The 23,925-nt window shown below is 35.1% G+C and overlaps 3 protein-coding genes, 1 long non-coding RNA gene and 1 pseudogene across 6 annotated transcripts; 1 reads left to right on the top strand and 4 right to left on the bottom strand.

Moving 5' to 3' along the window:
• Positions 1-54: 54 nt before the first annotated feature.
• On the bottom strand, positions 55-438 carry AT1G07453. Its single transcript, NR_139248.1, has one exon. It is a non-coding gene; the product is annotated as an other RNA (long non-coding RNA).
• Positions 439-5,098: 4,660 nt separating this feature from the next.
• Positions 5,099-11,564, bottom strand: AT1G47950 (annotated as a pseudogene; the record flags this gene model as incomplete). Its single annotated transcript has 1 exon — positions 5,099-11,564.
• C/VIF1 (cell wall / vacuolar inhibitor of fructosidase 1) lies at positions 10,768-13,330 on the bottom strand. 2 transcript variants are annotated; one of them, NM_103692.3, is made up of 4 exons: positions 12,930-13,240; positions 12,054-12,338; positions 11,735-11,796; positions 10,768-11,637 (listed from the first exon to the last, which is right to left on the bottom strand). In NM_103692.3, the coding sequence occupies exons 1-4, from the start codon at positions 13,125-13,127 to the stop codon at positions 11,565-11,567; spliced, it is 618 nt and encodes a 205-aa protein (NP_564516.2). In that variant the 5' UTR covers positions 13,128-13,240; the 3' UTR covers positions 10,768-11,564. The 2 variants fall into 2 exon arrangements, with proteins under 2 accessions (NP_564516.2, NP_001320618.1); NM_001333288.1 differs by lacking the exons at positions 10,768-11,637; positions 11,735-11,796 and having other exon boundaries at positions 11,865-12,338; positions 12,930-13,330.
• Positions 13,331-16,600: 3,270 nt separating this feature from the next.
• AT1G47970 (nucleolin) lies at positions 16,601-18,470 on the top strand. The gene is made up of 2 exons (NM_103693.4): positions 16,601-17,306; positions 17,931-18,470. The coding sequence occupies exons 1-2, from the start codon at positions 16,953-16,955 to the stop codon at positions 18,171-18,173; spliced, it is 597 nt and encodes a 198-aa protein (NP_564517.1). The 5' UTR covers positions 16,601-16,952; the 3' UTR covers positions 18,174-18,470.
• A 2,951-nt stretch (positions 18,471-21,421) lies between these two features.
• On the bottom strand, positions 21,422-23,498 carry AT1G47980 (desiccation-like protein). Its single transcript, NM_103694.4, has 3 exons — positions 23,095-23,498; positions 22,390-22,615; positions 21,422-21,982 (listed from the first exon to the last, which is right to left on the bottom strand). Exons 1-3 carry the CDS (start codon positions 23,427-23,429, stop codon positions 21,596-21,598), a joined length of 948 nt encoding a protein of 315 aa, NP_564518.1. The 5' UTR covers positions 23,430-23,498; the 3' UTR covers positions 21,422-21,595.
• Between the last annotated feature and the right edge of the window lie 427 nt (positions 23,499-23,925).

Here is a 23,925-nt window from a genome sequence, read left to right on the forward strand (position 1 = left end):
AATCGTATGTGTTATCTTCCATGTGACGTATTATTTCTTTGAGTAATTTTCAAGAACCCAGACCAAGTGAGTTGCTATGATTTTGATATTCCTCTGTTATATGGATTGGCACTGGAAGAACTGTAAACGACATAAATCACAGGAGATTGTGGAGTTTCTGGTGTAAATTTGGTAACGAGAGGGAGGGTATGTGCTGATGAATCTAAGAGAGACATGAATTTCCAAGCAGAAGAAGAGCAATGGGAAGCTTTTGACCTTGGTGATTCTTTGCAAACGCAAATCTCCATCGAGGTCCCTGCAACCGCCCGCGCAACAACAGAATCCAAAGGCATGTTATAATAGTAACATGAATCATTATAAGAAGCTTCACCTCTACTCCTTGCTGGATCATTTTCTTGAGGACAGTTATACACTCATGTTAATACCAGGACCTGCAGGAATTTTTCAAGTTGCAATACACAGAAAGATGAATTAGGATCCAAGATCATTCAATGAGCCTAACTGGGAAGACAAGGATTTTTGTACGGGTCTCGTCTGATTATTACATTCAAAGTGAAGGTAGAGCCTTTCTCTAGAAGTTGAAATTTGTGGTTTGACATGCGAACATTGTCAAATTGCCTTTTTATTTTTTTCGACTTAAATGTATTTTGTAGGTTTGTAGAGAAATGGTGAAAATGCTACTGGTACACACCTACTCAATCTAGCTGTACCAGACTTCTAGTACATTGGAAATATGCATTCTATATCAGTCTGCTGGTATGTGTTTGCTATTGCTCTGTGTTTGTGGAGAGAAAGGTGGAATATTCTTAAAAATTATCTTCACCAAATTTGTTGCTATTTCACCTACTTGTACAGGTTATGACAAAGGGATACTCCTGTTTATAGAAGCAGAACGATTCTGAAACGAGTGTCCACGAATCATGTTCCTGTGAATGGTAATGGTGATTATATATTGTATTTTCACAGTTTGATCGAGAAACTCAAACCTTTAACTTGGTCTCACAGAAAAAACATTCTCAGACAAAATGGTAAAGAAAGCAGTGAAGCGCTTAATGATGTAGAAATCAATCCAGCAGAGTGAAGAACCTTCTGTCCAAAAAAGGGTGTGATAAAGAATCACTGTGATGTTAGAATGGAGCGGAAACTCTTGGGAAAACATGATCCCCAAATCTCAGTCGTAAAGTGGCAGTTTGTATTTCTTTGATGTTGGAACAACTCCAAGCAACTATATTTCCGTTTTGACTAAAAGTGACAGTTTGGCTCTGTTATGATGTTGGAACAATTCCACTTTTCCAGATAGAGGTCAGTGAAATAGAATGTAAAGCAGTTACAGATTCATGAATTGTCCATTTGCAAATTTTGACCTTCATATTCTTTGTTCTCTCTTCTTTATCTACTGCACCATGTTCCTTAAAGACATGATGATATCATCGTATTAAAATTAGTGAGATTTCCGTTCACACAAGACTAACTTAATTCACTGAAAAACAAAGCCTTCCCAGCGTATCAGAGTCTCTCTCTTTGCGTTTACACTTGAAGTCTCTCTCCTATCTAGAGGCACTCCAGGATTTGGCCATTATCCAACAAATCTCCACCTTTTGCGACAGTCCATCATTTTCCGTTGATAGAGGCCTAGGCACAAGTACTCGGTACTAGGCAATTACTCGCTACTCGGCTCGTACTGGCCTTGAAAATTCAAGTACGCGTCATAAGCAAGCCAGGTAACAAGTAGGTTTATTTTATTACTTGCAAGTACAAGTCAAGTATCATAATAGTTTTTGATACATGACTCGTTACTTGCCTCGTTTTGATATTTGCCCCGTTAATTACTCGTTTATTTGTACATGTGACTTGTGAGATCACTAACAATTAGGTCTAGATATAACTTTTTTCTATTACTTACCTCATTAATTGTTGAGCACTTCATACTTGTTACTAAAATACTAATGCTTAAATTATTATAATATATTTATAATTTTGATTTGGCCCATAAAAGCTAAAAATTCAAAATTTCTCCTAAAAAACTCATTAACCTTAAATATTATGTATAAAATAGGTTTTTTTATTCCAAATATTTTAGGTTCAGACAAGTAATAAGGCGGGTCAAGTAAATTGCAAGTAATCAAATTCTAGAAAAGTACTTGCTAGACCAAGTACTCGTTTTGACAAGCCAAGTAACAAGCCAAAAATTCAATTACTTGTACAAGGCAAGTCGGGTCACAAGTACCTTCAATTTGGCAAGTACTTGCCTACACCATTGCTAGACTTTGGACAAGCATTTTAGTTAACATCTCTTGATTGAAGCTTGAAGAATTCCTTGTGAATGTCTCCCACGGAACCTTAAACCAACTCTAGCAATTTCGGTCTCCAAACACCTGATCAACCATCTATAAATACCTGATCACACGCCTTCCTGAGGCAACAACACTCCCATGTCCCTTAAAGTTGCATAACCAGCGTCAACACAACCTTGTGTTGAGCAACTTTGTTCATGAGAATACATAATGTGTATGCGTTGGTGTACTTGTTGACAGTGAAATTACACTCCTCTGATCTGAAAATACATAATATGAAGAGTGAGCTTACTGTGCAATGCTCTTATGGCAACATCCGCATCATCAGAAATTTCATATATACAAAACAACAGCATGTATCAAAGACTTTCTTTCACCACAAATGTTACAAGGCAAAAACACACAATCTTGACGAAATATATGGCATTACTCAAAGCAAACATATAAGTTCGATAGAAAAAATCACAAGCATGTAGGTAGATAATATTGTAGTAAAGTTGTTGGACAGAGTAATCAAATGGGGGGGGGGGGAACAGAATCTGTATCAAATTCTCCACGTCCTAATCAAATGGGGGGGGGGGGGGGTAACAGAATCTGTATCAAATTCTCCACGTCCTCTCTTCTCTCACACAATAATCAAACTAAGAATTAGGGGGTTAACAAAACTTGGGGGTTCAAACCTAAAAACAAAAGAAAACTTGAGGGCCTTAAAGTGTAAATTCTAAAAAGATTGGGCGGGTCATTTCCCGTCGAAATTAAAACCCCATAATCGCCGAGAAGCAACCTGTAATCGTCATCTTCTCTCTGCTCAAATCTACTTTTTCTTTGAGAAATCTCTCTCATTTTCTTGCGATTCTTTCACATTCCTTCTCCGATTTCACATTCTTCCTCCAAATTCGATGGACATTGACGACGAAAACTTGGTGGTGAACAAGGAAGTAGATGAGTCAGGCACGGCGACAAACACAAAAGCAGACATCATGATTAACGAGGAAGTAGACGATTCAGGCATGGCGACTAACGAAGAAGAAGCAGACGAATCAAATGTAGAGCTTAACACGATGAACGATACTTCTTAAATTTCATGATTAATCATACGAATGTAATATCCATTGATCGTACATAATGTGCACATACAGTAAAAACTCTATAACTCAATACTCGATAAATTAATAAATACGATAAATTAATAAATTTTGCTGGTCCCAGATCGGACCAATGTAAAAAATAACCAAAATCGATAAGATAATATAATAATATTTTTTTGAAATCCCTATGTAAATTTATAGTCCTAATAATATTATAAATTAATAATCCTAGATCTTATGTATATATTTTAAGACTAATTTTTGTATGAAATTTTTGTTTAAACTACAATTACAACTCTTTTCAAAATACAACGAGTATGATCTCTGTTTTACTCACATAACTATTTGCGTATTTGATCTGTCATAGTTGATTTTGTAAAATCTTTTATTTGAGAAAGCATTGCTAAGATTTGTGTAAAGAGAAATTGGATTAAGCTTCATGTTTACGTTTATGTTCACGTTAATGTCATAGATATACAGAATATAGCATATAGAAAATTAAATTAAGAAACATTTTAAAAAGAATATAGCATTGTATTTTACGTAAATATTTCTATAAATTAATATTTATTAACTTAAGCGATAAATTAATAAATATTAATTTATAAGATAAATTAATAAATATTATTTTATAGAATAAATTAATATCACTATAAATTAATAAAATTTTATTGTCCCAACATTATTAATTTATAGAGTTGATACTGTATACCTAATTTCATAAGTCTAAGACAATGAAAATAGAGCTTTTTGTAGTTTATAGTTGCAAACTTTACCTTGGAGGATGAAAATATTTTCATTATATTTTCAGCCCGACATGTTCAAAGTTACTCATCCTCTATTTAAACTGGTTATTTTTTCCATATACCGCCGTAAGCAAGAGTATCTATTGGAAGGGAAATGCTCGAAGACCATTCACAATGGTCAGTGGACAAATGTTAACCATACAATGACTTTTGCAGTTCAAAATAAAATTGCTCTTTGTATAGCTTTCAGAATTGGCCAAGCCGTGTTGACTCTTTACTTGGAAAAAAACTTAGTATAAGTAGAACCATTGGAGCTAGATTGCTCTTTGTATTTCGTATCTTCTTGTCTCTTTTACATTACTATGTACACGAAATTGGTCTAATTGCTCTTTACCTGTATAAGGAACCATATAGTCTTTGATCTAATTGCTCTTTTCTATGTCTGGTGTTGTTGCTCTCTAGACACCCTACATGGTGACTTACAAGGAGCCACATAACATAGTTCTAACTCCCTAGAGTTAAAATCATCTTATTTTGATAGGAGAAAATATGTTACCATCGATTTGTAACTTGAAGATAATATATCATCCATATTCAGCCTATGTTTCGACACCAACTATTTAACAGCCCTTAAAACAACATTTTAAGTCCAAAAGAACAGAGAATAATAAGATCAATTACAAGAACACAAAGTCATTGTCATTCCACTATAGTCTTAGCCAAACTTAACAATTCTAAGACCCACTCCTTTCTCATATGTAAAATGGAAAGATTCTCCTCGTGTAAACCCAAATTCAAAGACTGAGAAGACCAATTCTTAGGATCCTTATTTGCAGTATAAATTCAATAACACAGCGGATGCTTCCTTCTTCCTTTTTTGTATAAATTTTAATGATATAACCATATTCATGTTACAAGTAACTTTCACATTGCCACATCAAAGCGAGAAAGATAAGAGAAGAAAAGGTCAGATGAATTGGACTCTGCAGTTTGATGAAACTCTGGGGAGAGTCAGCAGACTAGCTCGCAAAAACGCACCCTTGTAGTTATCCGCGTCGTCAACAACAACTTTCACAGTTTCAAGACATTCCAACTTGCCTAAGAAATGTCTTATCTGTTGCAGCTCTTGAAATGAACCTCCATAGTCTAAAATCTCTAGCACCTTCACTTGGCATGTCCATAAACAACATAATGCCTCCTCATTCTCTACAATCTTCCTCTGCTTCTTAGGGATGCAAGCGCATGCATCTCCACGTCTATTTGTTACTCTGTGCACAAGACCCTGAAACCACAGACCAATTGACATGTATAAATTAATATCAAGAGAAAAGAATCGTAGTAAGGACATTGATGATACCTTTAAGACTAAAGTATGTAGATTTGGACAACTCTTGAGGAGAAGTGGCATTACTTGCCAACCTTTATCCTTGTTACTCTCAATACATAAAGTAAGGAGGTTGTTGAACATTGGCATGGATTTATAGCAGAAATGAAAAGCCTGATTTATATATTAAGTGAGAGACTTTGTTAGCTAGCAGTAAACTGATGACCAAAAAAAAAACAAGTCAGTAGCAAAAACTGACCTCAAGGGAATCGAGAGACAAGTGGAGAGTCGTAATGTGGCTTATACCCGCAACTAGATTTGTAACGTCACCAAATATAGCTGTCCTTGGTTCATCATCAGAAGAATAACCAGGATCGCTATCATCAGACGAATAACCACCATTATCTTCATCATCATCATCATCATCATCATCATCATCATCATCATCATCATCATTATCATCATCATCATCAGCAGCAGCATAATCATAATCGTAAGTTGACTCCCACAACCTGAGACTCAGGCTGACTTCAACAAGAGAATCCAAATGAGTAAACTGATAATCTTCGGAGACATAACTAGAATAGTCAAGGTACACAAGATTTGGTGTTTCAAAATAAATAAGATCGTGATCCTCTTGAAAATCTGGAAGATTGGTAAAAACCACAAGTCGCTTGATGGATGCACTTTGCACGTCCAAACCGCAATGATCACTATCACGTTTGTATAATTCTTCAAGCACAGAGCAGCCATTGATGAGCCGACTGTAAGTTAAGAGAGAATTTGAGAGTTTCTGTAAAATGATTTTATTCACACTGATTTACATTAGGGTTTTACATTTCCTTTATATAGACAAATTTGGAACAATCTAGAATAAGCTAGTGTAGCTGGCTATGGTGAGTCATCATCAAAGGATCGACGCTCCTCCTCTGTACGTTTGATGCTCTGTTTTTGAGCTGGAGGATCTTTTGTCTACTTCTGTTGACTCTTCTGTTGACTGGACTTTGTTGGGCCTGATTCCTTATTTTTTATTGGGCCTGTTTGGTGTTTGTTCCTTACACCGTCCCTCAAACTTGGTGTGAGTGAACCAGACACACCGAGTTTGGTTCTGAGATCAATAAAAGCTCGTCGTGGAAGTGGCTTTGTGAAGATATCGGCGAGCTGTGTTGTCGCTGAGATGTGGTTTGTCTCGATAAGTCCTAGAGCAACCTGTTCTCTGATGTAGTGATAGTCGGTGTCGAAGTGTTTCGAGCGATTGTGTAGTGCTGGATTGGAAGAGAGGTAAACTGCAGAGAGGTTGTCATAGAAGACTTGTGTAGGACGGTACTGCGAAACACCAAGGTCTCGAAGTAAAAGAGATATCCAAGTGATTTCTCTGGCTGCATACGTAAGGGCTCTATACTCAGCTTCTGTTGAGGAGTTGGAGACCGTTGGTTGACGTTTAGCAGACCATGAAATCAAGTTGGAGCCCAATAAGATGCAGAATCCAGTAGTAGATCGTCTGGTGCTCTTGCAGCCTGCCCAGTCACTATCTGAGTATCCAGAGACTGCAAGCTCAGAGTTCCTTTTGATAGGTAAGCCCATACCAAGTGTACCTTTGATATACCGCAATATTCGCTTGAGAAGCCCGAAGTTAGAGACAGTTGGGAGATGCATTCTTTGGCAGATAAAATTGACTGCGTACTGAATATCCGGGCGTGTAATAGTGAGGTATTGCAGTTTGCCGGGGAGACTTCTGAAATAGGTTGGTTCTTCAAATGGTTCTGAGTTGAGATTGGTCAATTGTTGCGGTAGTGGAGTTGGCATCGGATTGCAGTCACTCATACCTGCATGGTGTAGAATCTCTGATGCATAGGCTGTCTGATGTAGAAAGAGACCATCAGAGTAATCTTCAATTTGAATTCCCAAGAAGTATCGAGGAGGACCAAGATCTTTCATTGAAAATCTGTTGTTAAGAGCTTTGAGAAGGTCTTCAAGGAGTGATTGATCACTACCAGTCAGAAGGATGTCATCAACGTATAGTAGCAAGTAGAGTGTTTTCCCATCTTGAAGACACACAAACAAAGACGGGTCTGATTTACTGCAAACAAAGCCAAAGTCAAGAAGAAAATTACTGAAAGTATCAAACCATGCCCGCGGAGCTTGTTTTAAACCGTAGAGGGCTTTGGTGAGGCGACAAACATGATTAGGCTTCTGAGAGTCCACAAAACTCGTTGGTTGATACATGAACACTGGCTCATGTAGTTCACCGTGTAAGAATGCGTTGGATACGTCGAGCTGCTTCAAAGGCCAACTTTTAGTTGTTGCGACATCAAGAACAAGGCGAATGGTTGTTGTACGAACCACAGGACTGAATGTTTCAAGGTAATCCACTCCTTCCTCCTGATCAAACCCTTTTGCAACAAGTCAGGCTTTGAGTTTATCCACTGAGCCATCCGGGTTAAGTTTTGTTCGAAAAACCCATTTGGAGCTTAAAATGTTCATATCGTCAGTTGGAGGAACCAATGACCAAGTGTGGAGCATATGAACACGGTTAATCTCCTCATGGACTGCTTCATTCCAGCCCGGATGTTCATAGCTGATGCAAGAGTTTTAGGCTCAGAAGTATTCACGTGAGTGGTAATGAGAGCATACCTTTTGTTTGGTTTTTGTATTCCAGCCTTGGCTCTTGTGGTCATAGCATGTGTGTTGGCTGTTGGTTATGCGTCTGCAATGATTTCTTCTGCTTCCGGTTCTGAATCTGCAATGATTTCCTCTGGTTCCGGATTAATATCTTCCTCATCATCATTTTCTCCATCATCTGAGCTTACTTCAGGAGTTGTTGTTGGGCCTGTTTCTGTTAAATCTGGTTTTGTTGCAACATCAGCTGGTTTAGGAAGCAACTGAATAGGAGCTGCAGGTGTGGGAACAACATTACTCATCCTTTTATGTTGTCAAGCCTGAAGCAGAGGAGATTTATAGTGTGGCACTAATGACTGATACTTATCCTTGAAAGGTAATTCTGACTCATTGAAAATAACACTTCTTGAGATGTAAACTTTTCATGTTGGAGGATATAGGTAGCGATAACCCTTATACTGACTGTTATATCCCAGAAAAATACATTGCAGGGAGCGTGGATCAAACTTATTCTGAGCAAGAGGTCTGAGGCATGGATAACAGGCTGAACCAAAGACACGCAGAGATGAAGAATCAGGTTTTTGACCAAATAAGGTTTCAGAGGGACTTACATTCTTCAAGACAGAGGAGGGTAAGAGGTTAATGATGTAGTTGGCAGTAAAGAAGGATTCAACCCAGAACTTCTGTGGTGTATGACTGTGAAAGAGCATACAAAGTCCAAGTTCCACAAGATGTCGATGTTTTCGTTCTGCCAAGCCATTCTGTTGAGGAGTGTATGGGCATGAGATCCGATGATGAATTCCATGCTTACTGAAGTGAGCTTTTAGACTGTTGCTTACAAATTCTCCACCTCCATCACTCTGAAACACTTTAATCTTAGTGTTGAGCTGATTCTCTACCATCTTTTGAAAAGAAATAAACACTGATTCAAAATCTGATTTGTTGCGCAAGGGATAAAACCAAGAGTATCTTGAGTAGTCATCAACAAAAATGGCATAATATTTGAATCCTTGGTTTGATACAACTGGTGAAGGACCCCATAGATCACAATGAATCCGATCTAGAGGGTGTAAAACACGGGAATCAGAAGCTAAAAAAGGTAATCTTGAACTTTTCCCCATCTGGCAAGGTTCACAAACTGGAGAGGTTCTGCTCTTATTAAATTGAATCGCCTTGCTGTGTTGAAGTTGTTGAAGAACCTTTGAATTTGTGTGTCCAAGTCGGTGATGCCAAATTTCCTCTGTTGCTGCACACTGACGATTTGAGTAAAGAGCCACAAATTCTTGATTCTCCAACACATAGAGCCCATTTCTACGAGGACCCGTTGTTACCACTTTCTGTGTTTGTAAATCGATTATGCAAACCTTGTTAGCATCAAAATACACACCGCATGGGTAGTCATCACACAACTTTGAGACCGAGAGAAGAGATTTCTGTATATTAGGACAGACTAAAACTTCTTTTAAAGGAATTTTACCTTTTGAGGAGTTGATAGTGGTAGAGCCAACGTGAGTTATTGGGAGATAGGTTCCATCACCAACCAGAACTGCATCATCCCTGTCATAATCTGTTGCTGACTGAAGAGCATTTGGTGAAGCTGTCACGTGAGCAGTCGCCGCTGAATCAGGGTTCCATTCTTTTCTGTTTTCATCAGAGACTCGAAGCGCAGAAAAGGCTTGAACTTCAGCTTGATAATTGTTATCAAAGCGATTGTAACATTTGAGAGTTGTGTGACCTGTGCGGCCACAGATCTGACAAACCGATCGAGGTCCTGAAGCCTGTGGAGAGGATTGGTGTTGAGAAAATCCTCGTCCACGAGATGAGTAGCCTCCTCTGCCTTTGTTCTGACCTGAACGCCCTTGTCCTTTCTGATTTGGGTTGTATTGAGGAGCTCCAGACGTAGATCTTTCAGTGTTGAAGGCAAGGTGAGGGGTAACGGACGTTGTTTCTTCATATGACTGCAACTTAGTGTCAAAGCCTTAAACTTCCGAGACAACGTCATTGAAGGTTGGGGACGGAAGTTTGTTGAGGGAGCTTTGAATGACGGTGGTGATGGGGTCATAGTCACGACCAAGACCGTTGAGAAAACCAAAGATCTTCATCTGTTCATCAACTGGTTTTCCAATGGAGCTCAGAGCATCGCAGATGGTCTTGAACTCTCGGCAGTAGACAGAAAAAGGTTTCTCCTTTTTGGAGAGAAGCTGGAGACTCCGACGAAGTGAGAACTCCCGTGCAACGCTGCTCTTGTTGAAATTTTCAGCTAGAGACACCCAGATCTGACGAGAGGTGCTCAGATTGTGGACATGACCAAGGACTTCTTCAGACAACGTGCCAAAGAGCCATGACCGAATTAGCTGATCGGTACAGAACCAAGCTTCATACAGAGGATTTGGTTCTTCACAGGTGACTTCACCGTTGACGACAAGGCGAGTCGGAGACGGAGCATTGACGACGCCGTTCACAAAACCAATGAGTTTCTGACTGGACAACAGAGACTCAAACTGTGTTTTCCACAAGAGATAGTTACTGTCTGTCAGCTTGAGAGTGACAGAGCTAGTAACATAAACATTATCCGGGAAAGGATAGGAGGTTGCCATTGTTTCACCTGTTAAGGTTTAATGGCTCTGATACCATGTAAGTTAAGAGAGAATTTGAGAGTTTCTGTAAAATGATTTTATTCACACTGATTTACATTAGGGTTTTACATTTCCTTTATATAGACAAATTTGGAACAATCTAGAATAAGCTAGTGTAGCTGGTGAGTCATCATCAAAGGATCGACGCTCCTCCTCTGTACGTTTGATGCTCTGTTTTTGAGCTGGAGGATCTTTTGTCTCCTTCTGTTGACTCTTCTGTTGACTGGACTTTGTTGGGCCTGATTCCTTATTTGTTATTGGGCATGTTTGGTGTTTGTTCCTTACACCGACAATATTTGGGATGATCAAGCCCTGAAACTGATAATAGAGAAAGTGATTTGAGCTCAGGGAAAAACATACGCTCGACTTCAAGAGAATATGCGCCTGATAGTGTGAGCTTAACCAGTGTCTTGCTAGTTAACAACTCTGTCTCTATATTAACACTAGAGCGGGGGTTGGCGTGCAAGTGTAGTTCCAGTAAACCGCGTTCCAATGCAGTACAAATCAACCGGCTGAGACAACGGTTCCCATGATCGTATGCCTCAGGGAAATTGACATATTTATACAGACGAGACAGAGAGAACTTCTTCATGTGAGAATTGCTTAGCAAAGCAAGTGTCTTGTCTACGAACTCAAGGAAGCGATGTGAACCGCGTCTTGCTTCTTCATCGTTGGGATAAACAACCATCGACTCATCAAAACAAAGGTTGTCTACAAGACATAGCAGATTCTTCCACCTCTTGGACAGAACCGATGTCGAAGCAGCCACTTGTCGGAATCAAAGACAGGATTTTGCCAAGTATCTCATCTGGCAAACTGCTTATCGAATCCCGAGGAGCACTTCTCATTGCCATAAATTACCAACAAGTTCTTCCTCTATTGAATTGAATGTTTTGCAATGAAACAACACAAGCCTTCGAATCTATATTTCTAAAGCAATAAACGAAAAAAACACAGAATCAAATATGAATCCTTTATATCGAAGGCGATGGTAATTCAGGAAGAGAAACACAGAAGACAAACTTACAACGCCAGAGAAGGCCACGAAGATCCACAAGCTTCTTCTTTGACGATGGAATTACTATAAAACTAAAACCATAAAATAAAATAAAATAAAATAGGACTTTTGGGAAAACAAATATTCTAATTTATAATTTGCCCAAAATAAACAATTGTTTACAAATTTAAAAAGGGAAAATCACATTTTTATGAATGAGAAATAAACTAACAGATCTATGCTTTATCTTCAAATTTTATAAATTTTTATGAATGGTAAAATCCCATTAAACATCGATAAACACATGCTTGTATAAAAACATACGATTAAATCAAAGCAACATTCTCACAATGGCTCTAGTCACATTAGAGATTTTTTGCATTGATTTAGTCAAACTAGTCAACGGAGAACTCCCATTAAACCCTCCTTGACAAACAGAAGCTTCGACACCGGCGTCGATCACACCGTCTTCGCCGAATTTGGGGACTCCTTTAGAGATAGCTTCAATGGCTTCGGGAACATCAGCGTTTAAGATCGTTTTGTATCTTCGACTACATTCATCCAAAGCCCGTTTTAGTTCTGGTCTCTTCTTATATAGACCGTTGATCTCGTTCAAAGTTTTTGTTGCCAGGCCCTACAGAATCATATATTTATAAAATAACCCCATAAGTTTATGTTTTATACAGAAAAAACCTCTCACATTTTGATAGATAGAAAAACCCTCCCCTAATTTCAGAGAAATTTTTTAAGAAAAGTTATATATATAATTGGTTGTATAGTAAAGAAGCTCATACACTATACTGAAATTGGTAAAATTTATAAAATAAGCCCTTGGTTTTTTGGTTTAAACAAAAACAACCCAAAATTCTTATGTATCAAAAAAGCACCCATGTTACATAATATACAAAATATGCTCACATTTTCTTTTGGCTGATAAAAGTGATAAAAATTTAAATCCACATCACAATGAGAAAAAATTATAAATTTATGAAACAAGCACGTAAGTTTGTGATTTTTACAGAAAGAGCATCAAAGTTTTGATTTATTAAACTACTCATGTCCCACACAAAAACGTCTAAAGGTTCACAATTAGTGGTATAGTAATCAAACCTTATACTATACTGAAATTAAGGAAACCTTTGTTAAAGATCTGATTCTTATAAGATACTTGAAGATAATTGGATATATATGAAAGAAACCAGATCAAAATATAATGTTATAGGACCTTGATTTTATCAATGAGGATGAGAGCGAGGCCAGAAGTGTCGGCAGAGGAACCACGTGGATCGGAGTTAAGGAGAGACACACAAAGATTGAAGTCTGGTGTCTCTTTACATGTTGGCTCTATTATACTTCCTTCACTCACCATCACCATCACCATCATCATCATCACGATCAACATCATCACCTTCATCATCTTCATCTTCTTTGATGATTATCTATATATGTAAAAAGATGGAGGTTTTTCTTTATTCTCAGGCTTTGGGAGAAGATCAGTTGATATAAGTGTGTGTCTAGCTCTGCGTGTAGTAATTTGTCTGTGTAGTGCACGTCTCCAATATATATAATCGAATTGATGATGGTACCTTTACCAAAATTCCTTAGGATAAAAAGTTTCATTTTCTTTATTTATTTTAATTTAAATATATATACCAAAAGCTATATTGAATATTGTGCAATCAAAATTTTACTTTGTATGTTTTTATAGTATCCAAGAACAATATTGGTAAAACACTAAATATAGGTCTAATGTTATGACTGAAATATTTGTTACTATTAAATGATAAATATGCCATTAGTCAAATGATCATGATATGGTAAAGATATTTATGCCTAAGACTATTTCTTAATTTTGACTTCAAATTTTCGATCTATGTTTCTTTATTATCTTAAAAGTTGAAAACTTCATTTTTAACTTTAAAATCAGTAACATAACCGTCACTAAAAAATCACAACTTTACAACAAAATATACAAGTGTTCAACTATGCTATACCAATGTTACTTCAAAACTCTTTACCCAAACACAATCTCATCCTTTCACTTACTTCAACGCATCAATGATACTTTTTTGTATGTGTAATAAACGGCTTCTTTTTCCAAATATTTTAAGATCTAAGCAGTAGATAAAACAAGAGACATGTATGTAGTATTTGTCATTAATGTTGGGCCAAGTATTTAAAGTTTCTATAACTTTCCGACGAACCGATTGTGTGAAACATCGCCAGGTGGATCCAATAGTTGAAGTTAACGTGTGACATTGCGTAGTAATTAAGCTAATTCAATTCATCCGAACTTTATCAAGGGGCTAACTTTTGCTCCGCCGTAGTTTTGCCATTATCAATTGGTTATGGTAATGGTGGAAACATTAACATCATCTTTAAAACTAGGATAAATTAAAGTAGATTAAAGCAAACCATTATTTCGTTATTTCAAACATACACATTACATCATCTTTAAAAACTAGGATAAATTTTAAAGTAAATAAAAGCAAACAATTATTTCGTTATTTTAAACATACAAAATAAAGCAAACGATTGCTTTTTTTTGTTGTTGTTGTTGCTGCTTAAGTTCATTTCAATAATCCTATCCTCCTTAAAGTTATACATCCTAATTTATTTTTGTTGCTTTTTGGGCCAAACGAGGAAAGATAAGTTGAATCCAAGAAGTCTTTTTCATATGTTGATACACATTGCCTAATCCAATCATTCAACTCAATCATTGTACGAAACTAAGAACAATAAATGATACAATCGTCGAATATAACCAAATTACACGTTTTTTGTTGGATAAATATGTAAATAAAATATCTAAACTCTTTTACGATAAGCAAGTAAATATTGTTAGTAGGGATTGTATAAATCTGTTTATGGTTTTGAATCTTACATAGAGGTTCGAGTAAACTTTCAATCCCGAATTGGTTTATGTAAATGAAGATGCTTATTTTCCTGAATCTCCGTTAAAATATTTTAACTTTGTTAAATCGAGGTATGTATTTGGTGTCCGGAATTTTCGGGAATACTCACTGCCCGACAATTAACTCGTAACAAAATCTATTGTCCGTAACATATCTGTTCTAAACTGTTCCACATGCAGTACCAAATACCAAATAGTTGCAAAATATCCGAATCTATCCAATAAACATACATTTGATTAAATCTATGAAACATATTATACTGTATTGAAGTCTATGATTAACAAGACCTTTATATTTTATCAAAAAAAAAAAGAAAAGAACTTTATAAATGCATCCTAAAATTAAAATTAAAGCGTACTAGATGAGTAATTTATCATCTAGATGGGTTTATTTTGAAAATTGTTAAAAACAATATTTACTTTGATTGTTATTTTTGCTAATTTATGTTTATTCTTGTTTATTTTTCTATTGTTAATAAAATTAAATCCATAATATGTAGTTACAATTTTTATGGTTAGATTCATTTGTGACTGGTTTATTTATAAAGCTGATTATTTATAAAATTTTAGTATTTTCACTTCATGAATACATATAAAAACAATATATGATATTCTGATAAAATGATGTATAACTATGTTACTTGTGTGGTTTAAAATTTGCTTAACTCGATTATAAATAAATCAATTCCTTGTTTTATGTACTTCAACGACATTGTGATAGACTCATGATTAAAGTTTGGATTGACATCAACTGAATAAGATCTGAAAAATATTCATATGTAAAAATAAAAAGATGGCAAAAATTGAATATCATTTAAGTCAACACTTTTGGATTTTCTGTCATTGCATATATCAATATTAGAAAATGATCGTGTCTTGGATGATTTGAAAATTGTCTAACTTGATTACAAACAAACTATTTCTGGTTTTATGTATTCTCTTGATATAATACTCCAATAACATTGTTATAGACTCATGATTAAATATATAGAATTGATATAAACTGAACAAGATTTCAAGAATATTCATATGAAAAAATAAAAAGAAAGCAAAAATTAAAGTATCATTTAAGTCAATACTTTTAGATCTTCTCTCATTGCATATATCCATATAAGAGAAATAATCGTGTATTAAATTATTTGGTAGGTCTAATGTTTTAAAGGTTTATTATTTGAAAAAACTTGAATGTTAATGTTATCAAAGACTCAAAATAAAATTACTAAACTAATAAAAGGTTAGGTAGCAAACAATTACAACACAAAAAAAATTAGTCATTAGAATAGTGATTATTAATGATTAAAAATTAGTAAAATAAAAAGAATATAATGTAAGTAGTGCTTAATTTATTAACATAATTTTTTATTTTTTATTTTATTTTGAAGAAATCAATTAAAATTAGTATTGTTGATTCATTTAATTTGATTATTTAATTTTATTAAATTTTAATTTAAAAAATATAAAATGACACATGTCATTTTATTGTGTGATGACGTGTCATTCATATGAGAGAGTTGACCAACTTTCATTTATATGATTTTTATAATACAAAATCTTTCGTACTAAAGTTGCATGCAAATCACTTTCTATTACGCTTTCCTTTTTTTGTTCTTGAAAAATCTATTGAACAATGAACCATCATCAAGCAATATAACCAGAATCAAACACAAGCCAACTCACCTACCACCAAACCACACGAGAGAACAGCTTGACAAAGTGGTTAACGGACAGAAACTAGTAAATCCACCACAACGGAGAGCAACTCTTCCTTTCACAAAGAAAAACTACCTCACTGAGAGAACTTAATGCATCTTTCACAAATAGAACCAACCACACATTATTTGTTTTATTTTCGTGTTTGGGCCTAACAATGGCATTATTGGGTATATTGAGCTATATTACCAACTTACAATCTATTGGGCCTTAAATATGCCATATTGGGTGTATAAAAATCGAATTTTTAAAAAAGGAAAAAAACTTGAACGGTTTTTAATTATTCGCACAAGCCGCACGTGTGATTCTCATGAAAAAACAAAAAAAGTACAAATAACATTTAATTATTATTCAGCTTTGGCCCGCCGCTGTGGAGCTTGCGGCATCTTTTAACCCTTACTCATCAAAACCACATTGTTCTATCCTCTAAACCGTCCGATCTAACGCCACGTCACCTATCCTCGTCAAATTAAATTTCAACGGTTCAGATCTAATCTCAAAGACGGTACTGCTTCAGCTCAATAGTCGAACCTTCTAACCCTTCTCTCTTCCTCTAAAAATTCTCCAGGAAAATCGAAAACTTTTCTCGGGAAAATCTTTAAACTTTTTGCTTTTCGAAGAAACATGACTGGTGTTAATGATGATGATGATAAGAACTTCAAAGAAGAACCAGAGATTCAAGTTTTAAGCGACGACGATAGTGATGAAGAACAAGTTAAAGACGTAGGTGAAGAAGTTAGCGACGAAGACGATGATGATGGAAGTGAAGGAGATGATGATGATGATGAGGAAGAAGAAGAAGATGACGATGACGATGATGATGTTCAGGTTTTGCAGTCTTTAGGTGGTCCTCCTGTACAATCAGCGGAAGATGAAGATGAAGAAGGTGATGAAGATGGGAACGGTGATGACGATGATGATGATGGAGATGATGATGATGACGACGATGATGATGAGGATGAGGATGTTGAAGATGAGGTAAAAAAAATTTTCTGAATTTATCAATTTTCGTTCTTTTATTGGTTGAATTGTTCACTTAATTTAGGGTTTAGTCTCTGAGATTGTAGATCTATGATTTTATGTGTCTCAATTTGGTTTAAATTCTACTGATAATGATAGTTAAAGTGTGAGTCTGTGCTAAAGAAAGACTGGATCTGTTTAACCTAAACAGAATCTATGAACTTTTCTGGAAAAAATTTGCTTACTGTTACTAGAAATCGTTCTGTTTTATCTCCAATTCAGGGTTTATACTTTCTTCCCCTAAATAAACAAGTGGGTTTTGTTTGTGTCTCTGTTTTGTTTCTTTTGAGTGAACCAATAAGATTAGAAAGTGTTTAAGATTTTGAATTCTCATGTTCCTCTTTCAAAGTTTATACCTTTGTAGTACTGTTTTGGTTCTATGAGTGATCCAGTTAGATCAGAGTCTTTAGATTTTGGGTTCTCGTGTTCTTCTTTCAAAGTTTATATACCTTTGTGGTCCTTGTCTGAAAAGGGTTCTTGCAGATGGTAATAGAAAAAGGAGTTATCATAGTCTTCTTTGACTCTGTTGTTTGAATACTTGGTTTAAGCTATGAAACTGAGATAGTTATTTTTGGTTTGTAGGGGGATCTTGGGACAGAGTACTTAGTGAGGCCAGTTGGTAGAGCTGAAGATGAGGAGGATGCAAGTGATTTTGAGCCGGAAGAGAATGGTGTGGAAGAGGATATAGACGAAGGAGAAGACGATGAGAATGATAACTCGGGTGGTGCTGGGAAGTCAGAGGCTCCGCCGAAGAGGAAGAGAGCTCCTGAAGAAGATGAAGAGGATAGTGGTGATGAAGATGATGACAGACCTCCAAAGAGGTAGTTTTTGGATCTGACAACAACACAATGAGACCAGAGAGCTTTTTATGTTTTTTTTTCTAAAAAAAATTTGGTGTTGTGAGATTTGAATCATTGGTTGGGGTTTATGTAAGTTTATTATGGAGCAACTAAGTAGTAGTTTTAAGTTTAAGTAGGGGCTCTTTTTTTTTTATGCATTGCTATTTCTTTTTTTTTTTCTTTGTAGTGAGTCAATAACCAATGAAAGTTTCTCCAACAATTTACCTAGCTTTCTAAGTTATTCTGTATCTTTTCAATTTTAGATTATAGTTCTAAACTCTAGTCTTGTTTTCTTTATTTTTACCAAGTTTTCGCTGAAGTATGAAGTCGAAAGTTATATCAAACTGATCTAGATTTGATCGGTCTGAAGTTGGCAACTATTTTTAAAGAGATTGAAATTCCAAAAGAATGGAAAAACACTAACGTGAAACCCTCTAGTCTTCTACGATAACTACCCCTTACATGTAGGTCGTATAGGCAATATGATTGAAATCAGAAGAGGAAAAATTGTTGATAAATTGCTGACAATTTGAAATATATTTGAAAAAATAAGATCGTATGAGTCCTATTTCAGTAATGGTATTGCGTTTGGAACATAGAAAACGCAACAAGTACAAATCCTTATCAAATTGTCATGTAAACGCAAAAGCCTAAATGCATTAGTACTGAGTACTGACGAAGACTCAAGTAAATCACAAAGTTACTACACAAAGTTTGCAAGATAACACAAATACTCAAAGTGGCATGATTTGTTTTTTGTTGTTGTCTTGACTTTAATATAGATCAAAAGTCTTGTTCGCATTTGGATATCATATAGATTCTTGCCACACTTATTTCTGTCGAAATTCTTTTTCTCCTCTTTATGTATAATTGATTCTTAAATTTCGATTGCAGATTAAGTTCACATCACTGAAATAATATGCGATCATACATTAATACTATTAAAAAGTACTAGAAAATTTAACGTATTAAGAAAAACATATTCTAAACAACTATAAACATTATTTTATTTGAAAAACAGAAATTGGATGTTTTCTACGTTTCTTTAAGGGAATCTTGCAAAATCTGCCATATTCCACTCTATTTCTTTCAATCTCTGTCATATTCTGAAACTCCTTTCAAAATCTGCCACATTTTGGTCCACGTGGAATTCAGTGGATGAAATTACCCTTAAGATGGGTCAGCGCTCTGACGAAAATGGTGACATAACAGCTTTTGGCTGATGTGATGATACAGGACGAAAAATCATGGTGGAAGCATAAAGGATTAGGGGACAGAATAGTGGAGAACAGCTGGTTTCTACTGTTGTTATTGGGTATTTAAAAATGACTTGTTTAAACAAATTGGTTATCTAAAATTCTGCGGGGGACAACGTAATATATAATACATTAGGAGACATGATTACCTGATACCGGGGGACAACGTAATATATAACGCATTAGGGGACATGATTACCTGTTAGCAGAGAACAATTGGAGCAAGACTTTTGTTTTAGTCTCCAGATCTTGTCCCCGAATAGAAATTCTCTGTTGCATCTACGTTTTGTCCTCGATTTCATCATCTTGCTCTATTATTATGAATCATACATCTTATATGCAATTGTTCTCATTTAAGAATTTTGAATTTTATTTAGATTTTCGCCATCTATTTTGGTCCACAGATTAGTTGAGCGTTATTGTCTTCACAGAGATGCTGAAACCATCTATTTTTTGCCATCTATTTTCGCCATCTTATATGATAATTTTGAAAGATGATGAAATCGGGGACAAGATCTAGATACAACAGAGAATTTATGATGAATAAAATTGGGAGACAAATTTAATTGAAAGTTATATGTAGAGAATCTGTGCAGGTTGTCAGGAGAAGTGATAGAGAGACAAAAGCGTTTCGTTTTTTCCTCAGGAAGATAATGGTGTATTGGCAAAATGCACGGATTTCGAGGAAAGAGAGATAAAATAGAGAAGAAATGGTGAGGACAAAATTGACATTTCCCATCCAAATGTGGCATGAGTTGTAAGGCAAAAGAAAATATGGCACATTGCATAAAGATTTCAAAAAATATGGCATAGGATGTAATTTTCCCTTTCTTTAACACCAAGTTGCATTTCATGAATAAACTATATTAGTAAAGGATCCCCTATTAGTAAATAACCTCATTCTCTTTGACCAAAAAAAAAAACACATTCTCATTAATAAATAAAAAGTGTTATCCTAGGTTTATATATAAATTTACTTTGGCCAAAGTCACGGTCTCGATCCGGAAATATAAAGTTGTTTATACTATACCACTTAAACATACTCATATGTACAATACTATATACAAACATGTAAATTATGTATAATTAACAATCTCCTTCAAGATGAGGCAAATAACCCATCTTGCATAACAAATGCTGAAATGGAGTGGGGTAGAATTGCTTGGTGAATTAACAAGTTGAAGATTCTACCTCATGTAGAGTAATTTGAACAAATCTGGAAGCAACCTTTCACGAACCGAACAGTATGACAAGCTTCTTTGTTAGCAATGTGAATAGAGTTGTCACAAAACATAAGCGTAGGTTTTACTAAAGGAACATGCATTTCATGCGAAATTTTGATTAGCCATATTAGTTCATATGTTGTCACTGACAAGCTCTTGAATTTTTGTGACCTGAGCTATTCAAATTATTCATACATTCATTCCTCTTTGGTTACTAGATTATGTAAAGGGTGATTGCCAAAGTTATCGTAAAATATTTCAAAACTTAGGCGAAATAACTAATAATAATTTTTCAAACTTTTTCTGTATTGTGACGGATTTCGCCTGCCACTCTACCGAGCTAACCAGAGCAGAGAAAAGTTCATTCTTACAACATTTATTACATTATTTTAAAAACTCTTTAATCCAAGTACTCATTATGAATTTTGAATTTTATCATTAGTTATGTTATTGTGTATTTTTTTCTTTGTATTTTCTAATTGTATGTAATGTTTTTTTTGTTGTATTTTAAAATATTAGTTAACTACATAATTAACATAATCATTTCTAGATTTACGTATGAGACAATAGCAAGCAAATAATTTTGTTTGGGTACAAAAACATTTTTTATTAAATTTAAGGGATTGATTTGCAATTTAAAAACTAAGGTATTTGTTGTTCAACAATTTGCCTCACACTATTCAGTTGGTTCATTTTTACCTCATTTGTAACCAGATTGTGTTCGTGATTATGTATTGCCAAAGTAATAATATTCTTTCATAATTTAGGCGAAAGAACTATTATAAATTTTTCAAACTTTTTATCGATTATGGAAATGTCACTCTCACAACATTTATTACAATAATACGACAATTATTTTCATTAGTCTCCTATATAACCAAAAACCTAAGAACTACAAAGGAAATTAAACTCCAAAGCAAAACTAAACCTCACTCACTCCCGACAGTAACCAAATAAGACTTAGCGATTTCTCCATCCGCTCCTTTAGGGTAAAATCCACCGGGAACACTTTCATTTCCACTTCCATACACAATCCGTAGAATCTCCTCAGGTGTTCTATCAAACGAAAGCGAGAGCTCATTACCGACCAATACATTCCCAATCACTTGTCCTTCTGCACCCATGAATTTAGGTACGATCAATCCCTCATCTTTCACACCCGCTTTTCCCAATTTGTTCCTTAGATCCGAAATCTTATCCGTGAAAGCCGCAACCGTGACACCATAAGGATAGACTATGTGTGCCGCTCGAGCATATAACATACCTCTAATCACCGCGTCTTGACCCGATTCTACTCCCAAAAGTCCTGCTACTAACTGAAAAAAATGTTTGCATAATATCATGTAAATATAATGGGGGTATTCAAAAAAAATATATAACAATTGAGAACAAACTTATCTCTCTTGTAAGCCTTGTTTAAAATAGTTTACTTTTCCAATAAAAGTTTTGAAATATATCAAATATTCTTTGTAATTAGGTGAAGTTTTAGACATAACTCGTAAAGAGTGTGTATTTTATGTTATTTTTACCTAATGAATCAATGAAATATCATCTTAACACATTAATGTAAATGAAAAATAATTAATGAGTTTGATAATAACTAATGAGACAATATATTTTTAAATGGAATTTTAAATATATATACTTTAAACCATAACCTGCAGTGGTTATAAGATGAGACTATAACAATCCCATAAAATAATAGTTTAGATTAATTTGTTACCTTTCTTGAGGCTGGACATTGCAGTTTAGGGTTAGCGCCAACGTATCCGGTGAGACCAACATAAGGGACCAAATACGATGCAATGAGGTAATTGTAAGAATTGGCATAAGGATTGAACGGCGGCACAAATTTTACTCCAAATGCTTTATCCATCACTTTAGCAAATGCTTTCTTACTCAAATCAAGTTGTGGCCTTGCAAATCCTTTCACCGTTTTCTTGATTGCCCTATCATTATTTCTTGAAACTTATGTTAATGCGATATACATACGAAAATCAGATTAAAGAATCTCAAAGATACGACATAAATAGCAATTTTTATGTGTCCATTAACAAGGCTAAATGATATTTTCTCGCTATATATACATAATAATACACCAAAGACCAAACCAATCATTTAATATTAATTTGGATGGATTTTTGACAGTTTAAATTTTGCGATGCAAATGTGACAAATATCCTTCAAGTTTTTCGGTTATAAATAATATATTAAAGACATTTCGTCTGAGAGACAAATTACTTCTCCAAGACAACAACAACAAAAAAAAAAAAAAAAAAAAAAAGTTTCCTAGTCTAACTAAATAATAAGGAAAACAAATTTCTTATATTTTTCTAAAGACACTAATCCATACCTCCTAGACAGGTAATATAATCACAATTCGATCTCAACTATACATACTATATATGAATTAAAAGAAACATTTTACCTCAAGTGGCCAACCTCTTGCCAAGCAAACTGCAAAATAATATCTCTTGTCAAAGGATCGAGATTGGCTTTCTGAGCTCCAATAGGACTTGGCCCTCCCATTGTTAGATTTGGTGCGACTTTATCAAGACCAAGCCCTAACGCTCCGAACAAGAAAAACTCAGCTTCAAGGTACTCCAAATTCAATGGAAACTCCAATAATTTCCTGTCCTGGTCCGTACAGTTTGTCGTCGCCTGATCTGGACAACTCGTGACTTGAAGATGGTGAAAGTTGAAGAAGAAGAACACCAACACCATTGAAACCAACAAGCTTCTTCTCTCTTTTGTGAGTGCCATGTCTAAAAACGTTTTGGCTTTTATTTTTGGTTCTTTATGATCTGATTTTGTTTTGGGTTTGAAGGTGATTTATTTATAGGGTTTAGGACTTCAGTGAATAGCAAAAGAAGTCTCCTCTTTTGCCGGCTTATTTACTCCGGAGAGGATTTCGTGGATAGTGCCACGTGGCTTTTTCACTGGTAGATGAGTTCCATGTGGATATTTGACGCTTTCAGTTACTATTCTTAGGACACATCTTAGGATTACGCGAAGTGAACGGAAAAGTCTTCTTGTCTTTTTGAGTTTATTTGATAAGGGTTAGGTTGCTTATTCTTTGTTTTTAGTACCTATTAATTGTTTTTTTTAAATAGTATTTATTAATTGTTGAAAATCAAATGATAATTGTTATAAAAAAATCATACTTTTGCTTTTTAATAGATTCAAATATTTATATTGCTTGAAATATCGAGAAATTTGAGTGGTTATTTTTTAGGACACATCTCCTGATTATGAGAAA

Source organism: Arabidopsis thaliana (assembly GCF_000001735.4).
Source record: "Arabidopsis thaliana chromosome 1 sequence".
Taxonomy (NCBI): Eukaryota; Viridiplantae; Streptophyta; class Magnoliopsida; order Brassicales; family Brassicaceae; genus Arabidopsis; species Arabidopsis thaliana.